The sequence below is a fragment of the Piliocolobus tephrosceles genome, chromosome 1, assembly GCF_002776525.5.
Source record: "Piliocolobus tephrosceles isolate RC106 chromosome 1, ASM277652v3, whole genome shotgun sequence".
NCBI lineage: Eukaryota > Metazoa > Chordata > Mammalia > Primates > Cercopithecidae > Piliocolobus > Piliocolobus tephrosceles.
In genome coordinates, this window is record NC_045434.1 from 140,293,612 (window position 1) to 140,318,554 (window position 24,943).

The window sequence follows — 24,943 nt, forward strand, 5'->3', positions numbered from 1 at the left end:
AATCACAGGTCCTCTGAGAAGCACTTTCTTATCTGACCTCAAGTCTGCTGCCCTCAAGGCACCAACAGGTATTTAAGGTTTCAATCCCTGCACAAGACCATGAGCTTCTCAAGAGTAAAAACCATGCCTTCACACGTTTACAGCACCACAACTACAAAATCGTGGAACTGACCCAAATGCCCATCAATCAACGAGTGGATAAAGGAACTGTGGTGTGTGTGTGTGTATACATATATGATGGACTACTACTCAGCCATAAAAAGGAATGAATTGATAGCATTTGCAGTCACCTGGATCAGACTGGAGACTATTATTCTAAGTGAAGTAACTCAGAAATGGAAAACCAAACATCCCATGTTCTCACTGATATGTAGGAGCAATATGAGGACACAAAGGCATAAGAATGGTACAATGGACTTTAGAGACTTGGCAGGAAGAGTGGGAGCGAGGTGAGGAATAAAAGACAACATATATGGTGCAGTGTATACTGCCCGGGCGATGGGTGCACCAGGATCTCAAAAATCACCACTAAAGAACTTACTCATGTAACCAAATACCACCTGTGCCCCAATAACTTTTGGGAAAATAAAAAATAAAATAAAACAAACAAAAAAAGAACCGTGCCTAATGCATTATTTTTCCTTGTGTATTTTTGAATCCTAAGCATGAAGCTCAATTTAGTCACTCAATAAATGAGGAAAGAGGGAAGAAATCACTCAGGAAAACTTATCTGAGTTTACCTGCAAGAACCTAGAAACTGGTACAAAAAGAACTAAACTCTGTAAGATGTTAAAAGGTTACAATCATGTAAGGGCCTAAAAGAAACTCAATGGCTGAATAGTTAAATTTATATCTGCCTTCCTATGCCTTCTTACCTAATGTTAATTGGCTTTCTCTATAGATGTTCACAGAGCATTATCTGCTTTCTGGCAATAAACGACTATCATGTCATGTAAGACTTTCTCTTTCTAAGACAAACCCATGCGATACTGGATCAATGTTCTAACAGTGTGTATTAACTGTGTATACTCTTAGAATTAGCAGTATGGTTTCGTCCCAGGTTCTTTTTACCCGTAGGAGGGAAGTGCTTCAGAAGCAATACCCTCTGGCCTGATGCGCCAAAAATGAAATTTCTCCTAATAGCAGATATGAATCCTGACCTGATAGATGACACTGAAAATAAAGCTGCAGTATCTCATGAAAAAAGTCTCTGTTTGCTAGCCCCCCACTGAGTTAAGCTACTGTGCAAGCAAAGTGGTCTCTAACTTGATTAGAAATTTTTTCATTATGTGGACTAATGAGCCACTGGTCCACACCTGGAATCTTTTTTAAATGTTTAAAAAACATTCAAACATAACAGCAGGAATTCAGTTAGGGTTTTCCCCCCAAACATGAGATGCAAAATCAGACTACATACAAAATTTTCACAACAATCCAAGCCAGAAATTTATATTATTAAACACAATTCCTGTTCACTGTTTATCATGATAGTATTATTCATACAGAGAGATGACATATGATGTTAGATATGATGCATCTTCAGTTCTAAAGCAAAGAGCAATGCCATCTGAAAATAAAATATTAACCCAAAGATTGTAACTTCCAAGTGTGACTTAAACCCAAGCGAACACTATTTACTTTCTGAATACAGAAATTCTTACTTTAAGTATTTCTAAATTTGTTATTTATTTAAATTATATTACATTATATCAATATACTGAAGGTAGGGGACTAGAGGGACAAGGAGAACATGATAAAATGTAACTCTGGAACAAGCAATTCAAGTAAAACTCTTTCAGCAAAATTAGAACGTTACTTTGAAGCTTATTACAGAGACATTGGAATAATATGCTTCTATTAGTTGACAGTATGCACCTTCTCCACCTATCATTTTAATAATAGGTATAAGTGATATCACTTAAAACTACATATAAAATCAATTTTTTAATTCTTAAACATTTTTTCAAGAATATTTAATTGGAATTTTTAAATCCATTATATTTTATATGCATTTCTCAAAGATTTTATATCCTTTACAAACTTTACAAGATTAATACATTTTCATGCCAATAACTGCCACTACCAATTAGCTATAAAATTTATACATCTTAGCTCCATATTAACGTCTAGCCTGCTCTAAAAACACCTGCATGTGTGTTATTTTCATATGGAAATAATATTTAAGACTAAGAAAACAACGGATACCAGAAATCTATATAGTAGTTAATAAATGATGGTTCCAATTATTTCATTAGGCTTCAAAAGTATATTTATTTCTTTAAAAATCAGGTCTTGAAAAATACATTCATTACTATTCCTAGATTTATAAAAATATTTAATGCAATAGTGCTTAAGAAAAAGTCCACATCTACTTTTAAGTACAAAGAAATAATTATTATATTTCTGCAAATTTAACATTACAAAGAATATACATACACACACATATATATAGCTAAAGATATAAACAACATAAAAAGATGAACTATTATTAAAAAGTAACTTTTCATAAAAGATTAAAAATTTTAACTTAGGAATTTTAGAATTATGCCCACACTGAAGCAAATGTTACTAAAGATGAAAGAGTTTCCACAAAATACTTTCCATTTTACTAAAATAAATGCAAAATGTATACCAAAACAGAGCTTTCATTTAGTTCCCTTGGGATTATTTAGAATGGTTATACTTCATAAATGTATGTAAAATATAAATTCACATATCTAGCACTTTCTATATCATATCTGTGTTATCAAAAGAACTTGACCACCTAATAAAGAATTCAATATTCAGGAAATCATTTTAATGCCTATTTTTAAAATAATAAACGAATATTCTAGGTACTTCCATATAAAGAAGACTGTATAGTTCAAGTTCTTCTGGATTTAAAAAACAAAATGTAAACTGGATCTTACCTTCTGTATTCGGTAAGAAGCTGATTACAATGATAAACCACAGACTTCGCATTCTGCAACCAGAAGACACCATTATTGATCCCTTTAAATATTTTCTTTGTATTCCTTAATGAATCTAGTTATAAATGCCCAGCTTCATCAAAACCAGCAGTCTGCATCATTGATCCTCATATCTGAAAAACAAACAAATCCATCATTTACTCTATGGTCTTTCTACATCACAAAAAATTGCAGAAATGACAATTCTCTCTCCGTTCCTCCCTCTCTCTCCTTAATATAAAATATATTTTGATTCTATGTCCACTATGGAAGTCGCTCCTATACATTGGATATCTGAATCTTACATTCTGAAAACAGTCAAAGCCCAAAAAGGTTGACTGCCTTTTTGACAATCAAATTGCCAAAATTTGTACGTGGCAAAAAAAATGCCATATACAAAGGGATTCTGAAAATGCCACATTCCTAATCACCAAGTCAAACTTATTTCCCTGACTGCTAGGTTTTCATAGCCCCTATGGATCCAGTTCTCCAAACTGGATAGTGTACAAAAACTTCAGGAGTATGACTTAGTGTTTCTCGGCTTCTAGGATCACATGAGACCAGGTCATTTGCTGGGTTCTGTCCAAGTGTTTTACTTCTTTCTGAGCTTCTGTGAGGAATCACAGCAAACATCAGCTTTATAATACACATAAAATGAAGGCATTTCCCAAATATATCCAGCCTCCTCATTTAGCCTCTGAGAGAAAGGAAATTACAAACTTTTCTGTTAAAGGAACATCTTACAGTTTATTCATGTTCGTTTCCTATTATTTTCTTCTAAGTAATACTCTTACACCAAGTTTTCTGAAGAGTTCTATAAAGTGCAGCAGTGAGGGAATTCTTCCCTCCCTTTCCGAGGTTATATATATATAACTCAGTAAAACAAACTCATTACATCACTTCGATGCTGTCACTAAACCATAGAGAAAATTTAGAAAACAAAATTTTCCTGATAACTTTTGAGTTCTTGCACATTATCTGACCTACATGACCTATATGAAGCATTTACTACATGCTTCATATAGCATATCATAAAAGATGCTATTAGCAGTACACTACATTTTACTATCAGTTCATTATAACGTAATCTGAATGGAAAAGCAGGCAGATGTTAAATGGTTTGAAACACTTATTACCTATAAAGGTACTATCCTGCTTTATTAAGAACACAACAAAAATAATGTAAGAAATTAATCTGAAATCATTCAGGCCCATAGTTTCAGAGATGTAAATGCTTTCCTAAGGATCCTGCTCTGAATTGGTCCAAGTTTTAGGTCTCTCTGAAAGCACTGAAGACACGGGGGACGGGGGCATCACCAACATCAGTAGTATACCATTTAAGAACACCTCAGATGCTTATCTGTCCAAAGCAACAAAGGAAAATGCAAACTTCCTCAAAAAGAAGAATGATGTATCCAAAATTAATCTGATGGAGACACATGGCACACATCCCTGCAAAACTAGCTGGCTGGCTCTATACATTTTTCACTCTGAGCTCCCATAGACTATTCAAAAGTAACCTGCAGTTTACAACTGCTGTAGCAATGTGCCTGCCTTAAAACTGAAAGTTATTCTATATAAAACATTTTAAAAAGTCAGATAATCTCATGGCTTGTCACATTCAAAAGGCCATCAATGAACAATTTCTTATATCCTTACAGTCTGTTCAATGATCTGATCAGCAATCAGAATAATTTAGATGAAGTGCATTACTGCTACAAGTTGTCAGCCTTTGGACCACTCTGGATTCCAAGCAAAGAATTTTTACTGTCCAAATTTTCATTGTTTGATTTCAATGAGCTAGTGCATACAGGCAGCTTGCCCACATGCTCAACTCTTGCACACGTTTCCACTTTCTTAAAGTGATCCAAGATTAGTCTGTCTTCAGTCATCCACTATTCAAAAGAGCCCTTGTTTGCGGGAAGGAGGAGGAAGGAAGAAATCAGGGACTGATGACTGCCTTGTAGGAAACAGCTGCCAAGATAGGAAAACCTCTGTTAGTGAAGGGAAAACGGAGGAGGAAACCACACAATCAAGACCTCTATTGTGGTCTTTGGCCAGGAAAGAATACCTCATGAAAATTTTTATATACTAAAAATTCAGTGTATTCTGACCGTTTGAGAATGTTAAACACAATTTTAAAAGTATATATCATTCAATTATGAGACTTAGTGTAAGTGGATGTTTCAGACAAATGGAAATAGGTTCTAGAATGTATAAAATCATGGCTTCTTTTATGAAAATAAAGCTTAAGTCAATCTGCCTGTGTAATGAATAAGTAAAAAGAATATCAAATTCATTTTTATCATTCTACAACCTGTGCCTAATCACTTTTACATCAAATAATATTATTTCCAAAACCTCAAGCTTTAAGTGCAATTTGGAAACTAAATCAAATGATTTTATTGCTGTGACCCAAGTTTTAAACAACCTTCCATTAAACAAATGTTAATGAAAGTTGAAATACCTAACAAACCACAATCAGCTAAGAATAGAACAAATAAATAATCAAATATGATGACACTAATCCCAAGAAGACATTCCTTCTAAATCATATTGGAGCCAAACCACTAATACAAATACAGCTAATATTTGTCCTTCAAAATCTGTAACTGCAAAAAGCTCATTAACACCATTTCATAAAGCAAAACAAAAACAAGTAACAAAACCAGAAAAGGTCTATTAAATTTCCTTTCAACAAACAGAAAAGATTACTTCAAATGATTCCCACGTTAAACTTTGAGTTTTAGAAAACCTTTTTCCAAGAACATCAAAGAGCTTAGGATGAAGTGGGGGAGGAACTGGGAGAGTAGAGGTGTAGTGCATGGTGAAGCTCCTGGTAATGCTTGCTAAGTAATAGTTCATTTCTTTTCTTTTTTTTTTTTTTGAGACGGAGTCTCGCTCTGTCGCCCAGGCTGGAGTGCAGTGGCCGGATCTCAGCTCACTGCAAGCTCCGCCTTCTGGCTTTACGCCATTCTCCTGCCTCAGCCTCCCCAGTAGCTGGGACTACAAGCGCCCGCCACCTCGCCCGGCTAGTTTTTTGTATTTTTTAGTAGAGACGGGGTTTCACCGTGTTAGCCAGGATGGTCTCATCTCCTGACCTCGTGATCCGCCTGTCTCGGCCTCCCAAAGTGCTGGGATTACAGGCTTGAGCCACCGCGCCCGGCCGTAATAGTTCATTTCTTAGTAAAATAGGATACCGCAGATTTCTACTTAAACTATAAATGACTATGACTGTCAAAAATCCAAACCACTTCTAACGTACAACCTACTACCACCTCTGCTTTTTCCTTATCCTTCAAATAAGATTCAAACAATTTCATCCTACCCTTGTTCCTATAAACCACAAACCATTGTCTACCAAAACTGTCATTTTTTTTAAATCTAAGTATCCTATTACTCTGTCATGTAAAAAGTCAACTTATGCATCATTACTACCAAACCTTCCAAAGCTGAGCAGTGACTTCCAGGAATATGCTTCAGCTGTGTATATCCCAACAGCCCTCAATGTTTTATACACTACTTGCAACGTACAGTCAGCTGTAGTCTTTCAGACAGTAACCTGCTTCCATTTATTAGCTGCATTAAATATCCTGTGCAGTGTGTCCTTAAAAGGACAACACTGTTAACTAATTTTAAGCCACATATGTATACTACACTATCAGGAAATCACATCTAGCCTTATTATGTGATGAGGCTTATTTAACAAATATAGAAAAAAATAAAATGTTTATTGATAAGCATCATTGAAAGAAATAGAGTATAACACATTTCAAATTAATAAGGGGAAAAGAAAACTACAATTTTCTAAAACTGGTTAACTAATGTTGATATTCTACTAGGAGCAAAGCCACCATAAGGAGTGCTATCTAAAGCTTTATTTTTGGTTTCTACTCATGTACAGTGAACTACTGCAAACACTGGATATTAAGCCGAAAACAATTATAAGCACGAAGAGAACAGGAAAAGAAAAGAGCCAGCTTAGCATGAGAACTACCAGTCACCCATCCTTGTTATTATGCACTAATGCTGTGTAAAATGAAACATTAATGTTTTAGGTAAGCCTAAATTCTATGTACTAAATATATGTCAACTCTAAATGAAAACTGAAGCCAGCTTTACAAAATCAGTCTCTGATCTTATTTGCATCATAAAATTATAATCATTATGAGACAGAATTTACTAACAAAAGTCGCTTTTCTATATTTTACCAAAACAAACACAAAAAAGGATGATACTAACCCAACCCTGCCTTTTCATCTTTATGCAAAGGCTTACAAAATAAAAAATAAATTACAGTTTTATTTCACTTTAGCTGAACCTCAATCAGGTTATTCACTTTTCAGAAATATTTTATGTGTAATTTTTACAGACTAGATTTCCCCTTCTTAACATCAGAGAACACATCATTACCCCTGGGAGTTTTCCTTCAGTTAGTCAGCTAATCAGAAAGGCTTTCTTAGAAGCTTCAGACATTGAGCATTCTTTGGGGTTTGAGTTTATTTTCTTTCCTTCACAAGGACAGGGCTGGAGCTGGCAATGCTCATAGAGATTTTAGAACCACGTGGCCAGCCACTAGTCACCATCCTCTTGCTCCATCTTCTTTCTGCAGGCACTGCTATCAACTCCAGAAGACATTAATTAAACTATTCATACAAAAGTCCCCTTAATATTCATCATTGGTCTTACCCTTTACTAAAATTTCTTCGTTTTGCAGACATAGTAGACACTCAGGAAATATTTCTAGTTATAGTACTTGTAATTCAACTAAAAAAAAAAAAATGCATGAGGACTCTAGACTATTAGAAAGTTCAGGTCGGGCACGGTGGCTCACTCCTGTAATCCCAGCACTTTGGGAGGCCAAGGCGGGCGGATCACAAGGTCAGGAGTTCGAGACCAGCCTGACCAACACGGTGAAACCCCGTCTCTACTAAAAATACACAAAAAATTAGCTGGGCGTGGTGGTGTGTGCCTGTAATCCCAACTACTCAGGAGGCTGAGGCAGGAGAATTGCTTGAACCCAGGAGGTGAAGGTTGCAGTGAGCCGAGATCGCGCCACTGCACTCCAGCCTGAGTGACACAGCGAGACACCATATCAAAAAAAAGAAAAAAAGAAAAAAAAAAGTTCAGAGGCAATACAATGTCTTTTAAAATTGGAGAGGACTGCCATTGAAAAATAACTTTTTCTTTCCCCCAAATTGGGAAAAAGCTAACTTCCGTGTTGTCTGAAATACTATATCAGATACATATCACTAATCCTTACCAAAAAAGCAAGATCAGTATTATAAAGATCAGAAATCTGAGGCTCAGAATGGTAAAATAACTCAACCTATATTACCCAGCTAATAAGTAGCAGAGCTTAGATCCCAATCAAGGCTAACTAGAAAGCCATTCTTTCCACTATTCACCAAATTATTCCTTCAACAAATATTTACTGAGCACCTATTACATATAGTGTCTACTGAGGAAAAAAAGAAACAAAATTTCGCATCCACAGGGAGATTACACTGTAGTTTAAAAATAACTCATCCTAATAAAAAGTTGTAACTGCCTTGCACACAGTTAGGCTCCCCAAAAAATTACAGCTAAACTAGAGAGATAACAACAGTGTGCTTACTCTTTCATGTAATTTTCCCAACAACCTTAAGAAATATATATTACCTCCATTTTATCTTAAAAGCAGAAAACTTAACCTACTCAAGGACAGTAAGGAAACAGAAGGGCTGAGAAATAAGTCTATGTTCTAAAATCACTGCTGTCACTAATTTTGTAGACCAGATAAACTTATTTTACTATCTTTTCCTTTAGAATAAAAAAATGAATACAGAACAAAATCATCTTGAGATATGAAAGTGAGGAAATACCAAAAGAATAATGAGTTGATTTTCAAAATGTTTACATGAGCAAAACATCCCTTAGGTAATAACAGCTAAATGTTAACTTAATTTTTACTATTTCCAGTTGAGCTATCTTAATTTACTCATTACTAAAGTGCCTAAATTATACGTTATAAGTTAACTAATTACTCTACACTGATAAACCTTATCAACCAAACTACTAGAGAAGTTGCTCATAGTAAGTCAAAAAATAAATATATAAATATTTCCTCCAGTATAACTAGCAATGCATCTTTAATAGTCATGGAACAAATGTTTTAATATTAACATCTGTAAGATTACTTTGGGAGGCCGAGACGGGCGGATCACGAGGTCAGGAGACCGAGACCATCCTGGCTAATACGGTGAAAACCCCGTCTCTACTAAAAAATACAAAAAACTAGCCGGGCGAGGTGGCGGGCGCCTGTAGTCCCAGCTACTCGGGAGGCTGAGGCAGGAGAATGGCATAAACCCGGGAGGCGGAGCTTGCAGTGAGCTGAGATCTGGCCACTGCACTCCAGCCTGGGCAATAGAGAGAGACTCCATCTCAAAAAAAAAAAAAAAAAGATTATGGACTAATCATCATTTGGGCAAGAATAACAGAAAAAACTCAACGTGGCTCACTCGTAAGATGCAATCTTATGTTTGGCTCACTGCACTGGATCCTTTGTCCATAAATCACCGTTACTAACCATTCCCTGAATCAATATTCAAATTCCCTCTTGGTCTATATATACAACCACTAAATGAAATAATAATGACTCAGGATGTCATGTATTAGATCATCAATATCACCGTCAGAGGTTTCTTAGAGGTAATGAGGTAATCTGAGTAAAATATGTCAAATGATCTTAAAAATAAATATGAAAAATTGGCTGGGCAAGGTGGCTCACACCTGTAAATCACAGCACTTTGGGAGGCAGAGGTGGGTGGATCACCTGAGGTCAGGAGTTCGAGACCAGCCTGGCCAACATGGTGAAACCCCATCTCTACAAAAATACAAAAATTAGCTAGGCCTGGTGGCGGGCACCTGTAATCCCAGCTAGTCAGGAGGCTGAGGTAGGAGAGTCGCTTGAACCCGGGAGGTAAAGGCTGCAGTGAGTCGAGATCGCACCATTGCACTCCAGTCCGGGAGACAGAGCAAGACTACATCTCAAAAAATAATAATAATAATAATTATATATATGTGAAAAATTAACTATAAAGAATACACAGTAAGAAGCTAAAGAAAGTTTTGTGAAATGCTATAGCACACTGTCTTTGTCATTAATAAATGATACAATTCATTTGCAAACTACGTCAATATATGTTATCTAAGCTTACATTTCTTGCCTTTAACATAAAGTGATCACATTACCACTATAATTTCATGTATGTTCATTCAAGTCAATGAATATCCAGTGAGTATTTCCTAGACATTTTTAATGGATATCCAGTGCTAAAATGAGTGTTATTCATTATTTTTTTTTTACTTTATGTATTAATTGGTCCTGTGTTAGGTTCTAAAGGTATTATAAAACAGATTAAGATATAGCTGCAGCTTTCAAGAAATTAACAATCTTATGAGAATTAAACACACAAGAAAATGACCAAGATCCACAATAAGCATTAAATAATAATTACTAAACCTCCCAAAACTTAATGGTAATAAATGTGATGAGAAGATAAGAGAAGTAACTAACAGAAGTTTCTGGATCTGTGTTTCCTTGAGACATGTACCTAGATCAATCAGTCATCTTAACGAAAAGGTCAAGATCTGGATCAAGAGCACACTATATAGAATCGTGGCTCAACCTGCCCCTACCAGGACTGAAGTAATTAAGAAGCATCTAGGTCTCAAGTTCAGTAACCATATAAGGGTAGGAAGAGATTATAAATCTATGATTCCATCATTTTCCAGTTTTCCCAATGATAAACTTATGGTCCTGATTCTACCTTAAGTAACGTTAAGGAAGCCATCTGGGGGCTTCTGCAGTATCTTTAACTAAGGACTTGTTTCTTCTATCAAAATATGTCTCGGCAATTATTCTAATTCACATCTTTAAAAGAAGCAACTATATCAGAAAATCTTTGTTTTTGAAATCTACTTACAAATTATTACACTGACAGACATAATACAATAACCTGAAACATTAACTCATATATTTCACACTTTGCCTTCCCAGGAAAACTACAGACAATCAAAATTCAAAACATCAGGGACTTTTTCAAGAAAGAACAAGTTTCTATGCCTTAGCTGGGATTAGTTCCGATTATGCCGAATGTTCCATACCATTTATATCTGTGTCTACAAGTAAAACTCAAAATAAAAGGATTTTCTTGAGTTGTACAGAAAAGGAATATACCAACTATTTATAAATAACTAACTTAATTAATAGTACTAAAGATAAAGCTAGAGTCTAAGTGAATGAACAGAATAGATTATTTGGCTTCGCTAGAGTCTAAGTGAATGAACAGAATAGATTCTTTGGCTTCCAATGTCAGCCTGAAATTCTGTGTTTGGTGCAGCTGATTCCTCTAAGAATATTAGGAGATTTACCACACCTGTAATCCCAGTACTTTGGGAGGCCGAGGCGGGCAGATTGCCTGAGATCAGGAGTTTGAGACCAGCCTGGCCGATGTGGTGAAACCGCGGCTCTAATAAAAATACAAAAATTAGCCGGGCATGGTGGCAGGCGCCTGTAATCCCAGCTACTCGGGAGGCTGAGGCAGGAGAATCGCTTGAACCCAGGAGGCGGAAGTTGCAGTGAGCCGAGATCGTGCCACTCCACTCCAGCCTGGGTAACAAGAGCGAGACTTCATCCCAGAAAGAAATTAAAAAAAAAAAAAATTATTAGGAGATTCACATGAGAAGGTAAGAAAAATATTCATGGATACAACTATTAAGAAACAGTAACAGACTGTGTCATTTTGAATGGTTGTTAGGTATGAAAAAGTTAAAAACCAAAACATCTTCCATTAAAAAATTAAAATTTATGTTTTAGTGCTTCTTAACTACTCAAACATGGAGGAGGAGAGGTATGTGTTTTTTAGAAAAGAGCTTTTCAACTTTAAAATATAATTTTAAAACCTATTAAAATTTCAAATAACATTAAAGTAGTAATAAAGCAGGGATGTTTAATAAAAAAGAAACATAGGTTATAAAAAGCAGAGAAAAATGATTAGAAGCTTGAATTACTTGCCAAGACTCCTTCATCTGGTAACAGACTAATGTATTTTTGCAATAGTTTAATGGTTTTTAAAATGTTTCAATTCAGAAAACTTTCAGGAAAATTATCACTTATTGTTGCTACTCCACATATAAAGAAAAGCAAAAATCTGCTTAAAAAAAAATTATCAATGATGATAAAAACTAGTGAATCTTCAAATCTCTTGAGCTTAAAATTATAAATTATATTCCATTACATTTGTAAAGATTAGAACCAGCATTTTATGTAGACTGATACTATAGATATCAGATCAGAAGTTAGGTAACTCTTTCTTTATTTTTTTGAGACAGAGTCTCGCTCTGTCGCCCGGGCTGGAGTGCAGTGGCCGCATCTCAGCTCACTGCAAGCTCCGCCTCCCGGGTTTATGCCATTCTCCTGCCTCAGCCTCCGAGTAGCTGGGACTACAGGCGCCCACCACCTCGCCCGGCTAGTTTTTTGTATTTTTAGTAGAGACGGGGTTTCACTGTGTTAGCCAGGATGGTCTCGATCTCCTGACCTCGTGATCCGCCCGTCTCGGCCTCCCAAAGTGCTGGGATTACAGGCTTAAGCCACCGCGCCCGGCAGGTAACTCTTTCTATGGAGGACCAGACAGTAAATATTTTAGGCTTTAAGAGTGATATGGTCTGTGCCATAACTACATATGTCTGCCACTGCAGTGTGAAAGGTGCCACAGAAAATGCATACCCAAATGACATTGGCTGTGTGCCAATACTTTACTTACAAAACACATGGCTAGCCATTGTTCGCCAACCCCCGTTTATAGATGAACAATCCTAAGACCAAGATAACTGGATGCAGTTCAGTCACATAATGAACTAATAACTATTCATGTCTGCCACAATAATCCAATCAACTTCAGTTTATTATTTTAAGAAACTAATTTAAATGTTAATATAAAGGTAAATTAACCATACTAGAATAAGAAAAATAAAACAAAGTAGCATTATTTACTGATCAAAACAAATTAGAGTTTCAGGCCAGGTGCATTGGCTCACACCTGCAATCCTAGCACTTTGGGAGTCCGAGGCCAGTGGATTGGCTGAGGTCAGGAGTTTGAGACCAGCCTGGACAACATGGTGAAACCCCATCTCTGCCAAAAATGCAAAATGTAGCCAGACGTGGTGGCACCACCTGTAATCCCAGCTACCCTGGAGGCTGAGGCACGAGAAATGCTTGAACTGGGGAGGCTGAGGGTGTAGTGGGCCAAGATTGCACCACTGCAATCCAGCCCAGATGATGAAGAGACAATCTCAAAAAAAAAAAAAAAAAAAGGCCGGGCGCGCTGGCTCAAGCCTGTAATCCCAGCACTTTGGGAGGCCGAGACGGGCGGATCATGAGGTCAGGAGATCGAGACCATCCTGGCTAACACGGTGAAACCCCGTCTCTACTAAAAATACAAAAAAAAAAAATAGCCAGGCGAGGTGGCGGGCGCCTGTAGTCCCAGCTACTCCGGAGGCTGAGGCAAGAGAATGGCGTGAACGCGGGAGGCGGAGCTTGCAGTGAGCTGTGATCCGGCCACTGCACTCCAGCCCAGGAGACACTGCAAAGACTCCGTCTCAAAAAAAAAAAAAAAAAAAAAAAATTAGTGTTTTCAATGTGTGTAATAGAGCCACATGTACACCTTAGAGTTTTTGGGGGAAAATTCTAGAAAAGAAAACAAAGGACATTACCACAGTAACTTATCTTACTACGTTGTTTGGCATGAGAGTATATAAAACCAAACAAAATAGTAAGTAATGGGAGAATGAGTGATGAGGTCTGGACAAGACCCCTGAGGTATTGTTCCATTAGCATGATGGTTTCGAAGAGCTGCTGGTAATAGTGGCTTCAAACTCTTGAAATTTCTGTCACCATAGCTACTTACCCATGTGAAATACTGAATATATCCCAGATCCACATTACAATCAACAAGAAAATGTTAAATTCTAATTTGCTAGGTTTCTTGTATAAAGCTAAAAGTTCTACAAGGTCAAAATCACCAATCTTATTCCCAAATAATTATGAAGTCACAATAAATGCAAACATTTCTTTAAAACATATATTTAGAGAGCTTTCCAATTCCCTATATGCAGATTCCCCTCAATGAAAATTCCTCGATTGTTATTATTAAAGATTTTTATTTTTCGTAAGTCTACTGTTCCTTAAAATTTAAGTCAAACTGTAACATATCATTCGTAAAAGTAACATTTTTAACCTACAATTAACAAGCATCACATTGAAATAAATCAAGGCTAAATTTTTCTATCAACATTATATATATAAGACAAAAGAGTGGAGAAGGTTACAAATTTTTAATAACATTATATTATGGTAGTAATAATCTAGGTGTTTGACTGGAAGTGAAGTAGATTACTGTAAATGAAATTTTAAAATGTCCTTTCCATTTTACAGATAACACAAAATGACTTTTTTTCATGTCTCTGGCGATAAGGATAAATTTGCCACACATTTAAATGGTGCCTTTACCCTTCCCACCCTGGCTCATGAATTAATAATTCAGTGACATTAATACAAGAAGATAAATGATAAAAAGGTAAAGGCGCAGGGGCCAACCATACACACATACTTCTTTTAGCATAGTTAATACTTCTCTGCCAAATTATAGCTAAAACTTTTTAACAGTTTTCAGTAACGTTTTCACAATCTAGGTTGCAGCTTATGCACACACAATTTCACACAATTCAGGCTTAATAAATCTCCTGCTGGTACCAAACAATCATTCTAGGGGATTAAAGTGCAACATCTGTTAACATTAATAATGTTTTATACAGTCATACGTATTAAAGAAGACTCTACTCCATTATTAGTCTCCTGACAAACCTTCTAGACCAATATAGTAATCTAGCATGAATTATACATATATTCTTCAATTGCTAACTTACAATAACAAAGAAATGCATTCGTGTGAAATGGTAAAAGAAACTCACTTCTACTATGAAATAACAGATTTTCTTTAAACCAAGCTTACTAAATACATATGTGCATGTGTGCATGGATACACACACAGACAAATGAAATTAGCCTGGTCTTCAATAGTTTTGAAACCAAAAATCCTCTGGAGTATTATTCATCTTAAGTTTGGGTAAAATACACCTCTGTCAATACAAAAGGTACTTCATTTTAAAGTGGTACACATTCACTGTTCTATTGATTCTTACCCTGAAATACCTTAATCCTCTTCCCATTGCTTTCAATCCCTATCCTAACATCTTTCTTTCTGAACATCTGCAAAAATCTCAAGGCTGATTTCTCACCTTCCATCCATCTTGCCAGCCTCTAGTAATATTCCTAATTTCACTCTAAACCATAAATGTGTATAAAACTGGAACAAACTCTAAAAATAATTTTATATGGAAGAACACATTTGGGGTTGTGACTCGACAAAGGGTGATCTCAGAAATGTTTCTAAAATGTCTCCAAAAGTACATGTATTATTATTTCACTCTAACTTAGCACAACAAATCTAGTAATATAGTATATCCGTGTTTTTTTTTTTTTTTTTTTTTTTTTTGACACAAGGTCTGGCCAGGCACAGTGGCTCACACCTGTAATCCCAGCACTTTGGGAGGCTGAGGCGGGCGGATCACAAGGTAAAGCGATCGAGACCATCTTGGTCAACATGGTGAAACCCCGTCTCTACTAAAATACAAAAAATGAGTCAGGCATGGTGGTGTATGCCTGTAATCTCAGCTACTTGGGAGGCTGAGGCAGGGGAATCGCTTGAACCCGGGAGGCGGAGGTTGCAGTGAGATGAGATTGTGCCACTGCACTCCAGCCTGGCAACAGAGCAAGACTCTACCTCAAAAAAAAAAGATAGGGTCTTGCTCTGCTGCTCAGCTAAGACTGCAGTGGCACAATTACAGCTCAATGCAGTCTCCAACTCTTAGACTCAAGCAATCCTCCCACATCAGCCTCCTGAGAGTAGGGACCACAGACATATCCACTACACACACACACACACAAATACTTATTTATTTTTGAGTTTTAGTACTTCATAGAAACAGGACTCTATGTTGTCCAGGCTTGTCTTGAACTCCTGACCTCAAGTTATCCTCCTGTCTTGGCCTCCCAGGCTGCTGGTGTTACAGGCTTGAGCCACTGCGCCCAGCCCTATTGTATCTATTTTAATAACAGGAAAGTTGCAACTGGGGCTGGAATGAAAGGGGAATGGTAATTGACAACCTAAAAGACAGAGAGAGAAAGAGAATTAAAAAGCAAAACTGGAAACAGAGCCCAAACAGATCAAACTTCAAAAATACTTACTTCAGCCTTCTGTTTCTGTCAAACTTACTTGCTCAGTATTTCTGAATATACCTCTGAAACTGACTTTTACTCAAGATTTTTTATTCACATAGAAAACATCTTTCCCCTCCACCTTTCAGAATAAACTTGATAGTTTAAAAACCACCTGTGCCATAAAGCCAACCTGACTGCCTCAAACTGAAAAAAAAAAAACCTCTCCCTCTCTAGATTCTTACTACCATTATCTGTTGTCATTTGTACAGCAGTTGCTATTGAGTAATCTTGAGTCCTCTTCAATTAAGCTTTTAAACTAGTTTTAAAATATCTTTTATAGCCAGGCACGGTGGCTCATGCCTGTAAATCCCAGCAATTTGGGGAACCAAGGCGGGAGGATGGCTTGAGACCAGGAGTTCGAGTCCAGAGTGGGCAATAAAGAGACCTCCATCTCTACAAAAAACAAAAAAATTAGCTGGGCATGGTGGCATGTGCCTATAGTTCCAGCTTCTTGGGAGGCTGAGATGGAAGGATCGCTCGAGCCCAGGAGTTCCAGGCTACAGTGAGCTATGATCAGGCCACTGTACTCCAGCCTGGGCAACAAAAAGAAAGACTTTGTCTATAAATAAGTGAATGAATAAAATGTCTTTTGTTGAAATTTTCTGTTTATCTTTCTTCAAGATAAATCTTTTCAAACCAAGCCTAAAAATTTATTGGGTACATACTTCGTTCAAGGCACTGAGGCTTAACCTGCAAGCAATACAATGATTCAGAAGATACAGAAATGACACAAGTGCACAAACAATGTCACAAATTTACGTAATGTAATTAAGAGAGTAAATGCGCCTTATGGATCATGACTTTTGCTGATCACTTTGTGATTTTCATGACTAGTATAATATCCTGGTGATTAAAAAGATACATCAAATATATTAATAAACTTTCTGGAAAATATTTCATTTTTTGAAAGATTTATTTCAGTGAATATACCTACACTTGAGAAAGACCATCCTTTCTTTCCTTCCTGGTTTTCTTGTTTAAGTATTATGTAATTCGCTTTTATGTTCTTGGGTCATAGAAGCTTACTCTCACTTCTCTGTCTTTCTTGGTATAGTTATGCTGTTACTTCTGCCTGGAATCTCCTCTGCCACTTGTCCCTTGGCTAACTACTGTTCCTTTTCAATTTGGGTCCATCACTAGAATGTCTGACTGCTTCCCTAAACCTCTACCACACATCAGGAGTACAGTGTCATTTTTGTCCACAGTACGGAGTGCTCATCCCTATCACAAAGTAACATTTTCAAAAGATAGTGAGCTAACTGAACACAGTTATGATGAAAGATGGCTTTCATGTCTATGACTTCAGTGCTACCTTACCAGTGAGTATAACCCATGCACAATGCCTGGCAAAGAGCTAGCACCTAATAAATGCTTTTGACAATAAGAAACACAGGAGGGAGACAGGGACGGAGGTGGGGGAAAGGAGGGAGAGAGGAAGCCAGGGAGGAAAAGAAAGAGGGAAGCAGGGAGGGAGGGAAGGGGGGAGGGAGGAGGGGAGGGAGGGAAGGGGGGAGGGAAGGAAGGAAGGAAGGAAGGAAGGAAGGAAGGAAGGAAGGAAGGAAGGAAGGAGAGGCAAATGGGAAGGAGGAGGCAGGCATGAATAAATAAACTGACTTAATAGAAAGTAACATGAATAGTGGAAAGAATAAAGCAAAGTGGATGGAATTCAGAAACTCGTGTGAAACAGAGTTTTTTAAAACTGGAAACTTCCATCTTTGCTTATTGGTGTAAAAAAGTTTAAATTTTTTTAAAAAACCGGGAGCTAACTCAGAGACCTCCTAAATAGAGATCTTCAAGATTTTTTCTATGCAAGACTATGTTTTAATTAAATGCTTAATTAAATATTAAAGAGTGTCAATCTATAAGGCAGAAAACAAAAATGACTACTTCTTCCAGAAGTTTATCATTGTTTTGACATACAGAATCTTATCATTTTCATCATTAAACCCCTCAAGAAAGTTTTTAAAACCAGAGTCTCCTCATTATAAAAATGAAGAAATAGAAAGGTCCATAATTACTGCAGAAACAAAATCTGCAACTCAAGCCCAAATCCAGTAGAATAATTCCTCCATGAAGTCGTCTTTAAAATGCTTAGTAATTTAATAGTATCTACAAAAACAATTTATAATAATTTCAAACTTATCTCAAAATATGAAATTATATGAAACGATATTAAATATACTTGCTAATAAAAACTGAGTTACCAAGTGTGGTGGCGCAGGCCTGTAGCCCTAGATACTCAAGAGGCAGAGGCGGGAGGATAGCTAGAGCCTAGAAGTTTGAGGCTGCAGTGAGCTATGACTGTACCACCGCACTACAGCCTAGATGACCGAGCAAGATCCCATATTAAAAAGAAGTAAAAATAAATAAAATTTTAAAAATAAAAATAAAACCCAGGGATTACATAAATGTACAAACCAGACATTTTCAAAGTACACTAAAAATATTAGAATTTTAATATTAAAATATAAACATTAAATTATCAATTACATTACAAAAATTAGAGATTTTTCTTGCACAACTTTTTGACAAGGTAGCCCTCCACATCTATATATTTCCCTGGCAATATTTTGAACTTAAGAAAACATTGTTTCTATTAGCAATATCCTTTTAACAGTGATTTTTTTCTAACAGAAGGAAACGTGTAGAAAACACTTTTATCACCTTTCAAAACAAAGAATGTAAAAATTAAAATCCACAGTTTTTTTCCTCCTCCAAAATTATAAGACAGACAACAGCACACCAATTCAACAGCCAATTGTGGGCTATCTCACCTCTACATGAAAAATCAACAAGTTCCACACTGGGAATTCAACTTCAGCCATACTTTGCAAAAAAAAAAAAAAAAATCTGATACTGCCTATAATATACACAGCATTGCAGGCTATTTCTTTTTAGTATTAATGATTTACAGAGGCTACTGAAAAAAAACATGGCTACTTTGAAATTCTAACTTTCCACCATTCCTCAAATCAGCACTTGTAACTTAATGGACTTTACAAATCAAACAACATAGACAATAAATCTCAGCAACTCATATACTGAATATTAACTGTGAAATTTAACATGCTTTAATGGACTGTATAAATAGTATATGTTTCTGCCGTAATTTCATAAGATGCACTTCTCATGTAATACTCCTCAAACTAAATACAATAAATTGTTCTGGCATTTCACTAAATTAAAATCTTGAAACCCTACAGCTTGAATGTATGAATTTAGATTTTTTTCTACTTTAAATTAAACCATAGTTATTATTCAGTTTCATATAATGCAATTTATACTAGTCTTCTACTGTGAATGCAAGAACACAATGACATTTTAATCATATCTTGAAGTCACCAGAAGCCACTTTGGAAGACAGACAACCAGCTCCCTCACCAAAAAAAAAAAAAAAAAAACTATCATTTCACCATTAAAAGATAAACATAATCCACCTGTGATACGTAATTACTCACTAAAGAAAGGAACTGTGCAGGAACAGCTCACTGCATATCAGAAAATCTCTCTAATGCTAAAAATTTGAGCCAGCTTTACTAAAAATTTATACAAAATATTAAATGCTGTTGCTTCACTTAGGTTGCTAAGTAACTAGATGGTTACACAGCCTGGTAATAGTTTGACAATGGATTTGTTAAGATTGTCAAAACTTTCTTTACGTATTTTATCTTATAAACATTAAAAATATCTTTTTAAGGATGTCATACTTTTAGTTTCCTTAACTAGTTAAATAAAATTCACAACTACAGTGTCGACAACCATATTTAATTAACTTCCTTTTATTTCATGCTGATTACCTTATGCATAGCTATGTCTTCGGCATGACTGATCCTTTCATAAAAAACAAGCAAGCCATCACACACTAGGACAGTTCTGACAAGGATCCTCTACTGACTTCCTCTTAAAGCTGTTAATACATGGGCGGATCCTAACGCTTGGGATGATTTGGGGGCAAGGATTATAAGCCACAGAGAACTACAAAAAAGATTCCTATTTGTATGTTTTCTGTGTGGTTATTTCACGAGGCAGATTATAAAAGTAAAACAAGGAAAAACTACTGATCTTTTTTACATAATTGCCCAGTGAAAGTGTAAGCAAAGAGTTTTTATTTATTTATTTATTTTTCAGACAGGACAGCATCAACACTTTCTGTTTCCAATATCACAACATCAATGTTGATAAAAACCGGTCAGCTCAGCCACTGATTTATCATCTAAGGAAGGTAGCAACAATAATAGAAAATTCTGTAATTTAAAAAATAGAAAATTTTGAGCAGTAGTGAAAAAAAGAAGAGAGTCTTCCCCCAAAAAAATGAGAGAAAAAAAAATCTGAAGAGGAAAAACGGATACCAAAAGACATGGGCCACTTAAATATGAACTAATATTCAGATTTAGTTTATACCAATAATGATAACAATAAGCATTTACTGAGAGCTTTCTATGCATGAAGCTTTATTAAGCACTGTAACTGCATCACAAAAATTTTCTCTATTATATGGAAGCAAGAATACTTTCAGATTAGGACAGACAACTCAGTATTGTAACACTTTAATTTTAACTTTTATCATTCTTATATCCATGCAAGGAATCTATAACTGGTTAGGTTCCAGCACAATTTATTATGATCTCCATTATCATCGATAACCATTTATTCAAAAAATACACTAAGAGTCTACTCTTGAGTTAAAATCACTGACAGACTGGTGCTGATAGATGCTTTGGGTTGTTGTTCAGGCTTGTCACCCATAATTAACATGATACAAAGAATCAGCTATAAAATCTAAGAACTATTGCTGGGTATGAAGAGCTGAAAAGCTATTGAGGAAATGATTGTTACTCTTTTAAAGAACAAGGCGAAGCAGGGAAATTTCCCCACGTACCAATAAAATAAATATATAATATTAGAAGTTCATGGTAACAAAAGAGAATGCTGCAGTAAAGATAAATTGCAATGAATTTTTTTAATCTTCGAGGACATAGATATCCCTAAGCTTTCTGAAAAGGGGCAGGCTGGTACCTAAGGAAACCAAAGAATATCAAATTACTTGTTAAAAGAGCTGTTAAGAATGTTACTAAAATGGCCCTGAACAATGAAGAATATCTCAACAGGTCTAAAAATCACAAAACTATTCTTTAGCAAAATAAAGATTTCTAAACAGATTACAACAGCTGACTTTTACACAGTCTTGATTACCTAGCAGAAATCTCATCCAAAACACAAATAAAAACCTACATCGTTTAGCCTGAACATCACATAACAAAAATTTTCACTTTATGTGAGTATTTAAAAAAATTAGTATCACTTAAACATTTGCAGGTATACACTCGAAAACATTTAAAAACATTTAAAAGGAAGAAAAAATATGTTTTTTACAAATACCACATTTAAAAATATACATACCAACTTAAAGCAGCAACTTTCTCAGCAGCTGGTACTCTTTGGACTTCTAACGCATGCATCTCAAAGTATCATCAGAAATGGGCTCATTCCTTCTCCCTTCCTCTAAAGCAGGCTAATGGAATACACAAAAGATTTGGCTAGAACCTTGGTTCTGGGCTTTGGTTCTGGGCTTTGATTCTTCGCTCCTCCTCTACCTCACATTCAATCAAATGCCAAATTCTAACCCACCATTACAAAACTTATCATATCTATCTATTGCCATTGCCTCTCACCAAGGACTGTCGTCCACCCCTTCTAATTAGGTTCCTATTTTTTTCGTTAGTTCTCCACTCCAGTTCATTGGATACACGACCTTGAATGCTACCAAATAAGTATAACATGTTCTCAACTGAAAATATCAACATTTTATGGCCTACAAGAGAATCTTAAAAGAGCAGGCTGTTTATAATCATGTCCCAAACTAACATACCTGTTTCATCTCCTACTTTCTGTGCACTTCACATTTCCCCAAGGCACTATATTTTTACCTTTCCTGTGCCTTTACCTCTGAACTTTTCTCCTCCTCAAAAAAGACTATATATCCTACAATCCTCCTCTGCCTTCAGTTCTAAATAAACGGGGTCTCTCTTTCCATACCACTCATTTTGAATTTACTCTACCTACCCTATATTTTTACAACCTTTTCTCTGCACTTCATTTTGGCACGATATCACAGTATGAATGACTTTTATAAGAATTATTTGTGCAAATATTTCACAACCTAGTGAACCTAGTGAGCACAGTCCTTACATAACAGTACAGTTTTCCTGGCATGGCCTTAATAAACGGCTGTCAATCTAAACAAAATTGATAGAATTAAGCCCAGAAGTAATGGTAAGATAGACGTAATATGCTTATTAAATAGTAGGATCGTTCTTGGAAAGGATAAAATACAATCAACATCTCAAAATACAGCCTTTAAGACCAATGCAAGCAAATGCATTATTTTTGGTCTGGTAATTTTGGCAAACTCAGTACCAGTAAGTTCTGTCAAATTTTTAAAACCACACGTGCTGCCACAATAACCTCTGTGGCATTGTAGGAAACCAAAAATAACATCTTGAATGTAAAATCCAAGTCATTATAAATGCTGTGAATTATTAAATACAAGCCCTTACCTGTAAGAAAAGGAAATAGCTGCTCTGAACTACAAAAGTATAACATACTTCAAGAGATTATACCCACATATGAAATACCTGATTTTTCAAAAGATAATCTGATTGTGATTTTTATTTTAATAGGACTCTCAAGAGGATTTTGTTTTTTTTTTTTCTTAGAGGTCTGTTGCCCAGGCTGGAGTATAGTAGCAAGATTATAGCTCAATGCAGCCTTGTACTCCTCGGCTCAAGCAATCCTCCCACTTTAGCCTCCTGAGTGGCTGGGACCATAGGTGCGCACTACCCCGCTGGCTTGTTTTTTTTTTTTTTTTTTTTTTAATTTCTGGTAGAAACGGGTCTTGCTATGTTGCCCAGGCTAATCTCGAACTGCTGGCCTCCAGTTATCCTACCACTTCATCCTCTAAAGCGCAGGGATTATAAGCGTGAGACACCGCACCTGGCCAAAAGAAATCATTCATATAGCAAGAATTCCCTAGTGTTGTGCATCTCAATAAAGTAATAAACTGGGAGTGAGAGGTAGATAATAGTAAAAATTGAATCATTCTGGCTCGGTAGTATCTTGTGGCCTTGGAAAAACTATAAATGCACAACACAGAATAGTAACAAGGCTGTCACAAATCAAGATTTTACTCATTCAAATTTAACTTTATGATTTTTATTATACCCTACAAATAAAATGTTGGTTTAAGGAATATTAGACGAATATAGTCTTTGAATTCCAAAGACTGAAACATCTGCCTTTCAGCTAAACAATCAAATACATCATTAGATACTTGTACTGTTTTTAAAGACCAAGACAGATTTCTGATTTTTATACTTAGAATTAAGAACAATTTTCAATTTTTTTAAAAAATTGTATTATTTACATATATTAACCAAAAGCTGCACTGGTCTAGACGATAATCATGATCTCTTGTGCTAATGAAGACTCAATAAAACTCAAATCCTATTGAGAGGAATAAAATAGAATAAAATAGAAAGGAAGTTCACTACTAAAGATAAGACTTAGCTTCTGATTTCCACCAAATTTTTATGTTTTTCAATCTACTCATAAATCTTACCCCAAAAAAATGGGATGGAAGGCCTACCTTTAAAGCTGTTCCTATGCCATCATTTCAAAAAATTTTAACCAGGAATCTGACACTTAAATTTTACCAATTTTTGATTGTATGCTACAATGATGAAAAATACTTAGACATACAGAATAGAAAAACAGACACTGGAGACTACAAAAGGTAGGAGAGTGGGAGAAGTGTGAGGGCTGAAAATTACTTAGTGAGTATAACATTCATTATTTGGATAACGGGTACACTACTATAAAGTACATGCATGTAAAAAGTCTGTGCTTGTACCCCCCAAAAAACTAATAATTCAACATTCATAAGATACTATTAACGAAATAAAGAAAATGTTGAAGCTTTAATAAGTGCTTGGCAATACTGAACACTGAAGCTTATTAAGTACTCAATAAAGTACATGCAATAAAGTTTTATTTTGTAGGTTGAATAAAAGTAGGCAAGCATAAAAAGATCATTCATAGGTTATAATAAATGATAATCAGACAAAACATTAAAAGAATCTGGAAAGTGTTGAATAATGCCAAACATGAAGGTACTGTAAATATCTTTTTAACTATGGAAGGCTTAAATATACATTAAGTCAGATGAAAGCACTCCAAAGAACATCACCATATAATAATTCCACATTAAATAAAAAACCCATACATTGATACTAATTACTAAATTTATATCCTGGTTCTCTTTAGGAGATCAAATAGCAGTTTACATGGCAAGTAGTGAAAACTGTTCTTTAAAAAAGAAAAAGGCCCTCAACCATCAATTCAGAAATGAATAATATCAAACTATTAAAACAACTGAAGAAAACATTCTATAAAAGGAATATTAAAAGTATTAAAGCAACATACAAAATACTGAAAGGTATTCTTAAGAACAGTACAAAAATGTCTAGTAATATCATCAATTCTATAAACATCTGATAACATCAATTTTAAACATACATAAGAGCTTATGGTGATTTATTCTTTTATAAACAGGCAA

General features: G+C 35.6%; 1 protein-coding gene across 22 annotated transcripts in view; it reads right to left on the reverse strand.

Annotated features, from left to right (window-relative positions):
• Window positions 1-24,943, reverse strand: part of ADGRL2 (adhesion G protein-coupled receptor L2) — a 698,223-nt gene that overhangs the window by 157,001 nt on the left and 516,279 nt on the right. For 13 of the 22 annotated variants that reach the window (XM_031933790.1, XM_031933800.1, XM_023208823.2 and 10 more), the window contains one exon: window positions 2,910-3,082. In XM_031933790.1, the coding sequence (XP_031789650.1) occupies window positions 2,910-2,982 (73 nt within the window). In that variant the 5' untranslated portion in view covers window positions 2,983-3,082. Of the gene's footprint in view, window positions 1-2,909; window positions 3,083-9,173; window positions 9,182-13,197; window positions 13,206-14,318; window positions 14,330-24,943 lie in introns of those variants that run through there. The other 9 variants (XM_023208755.1, XM_023208788.1, XM_023208765.1 and 6 more) reach the window with 2 other exon arrangements.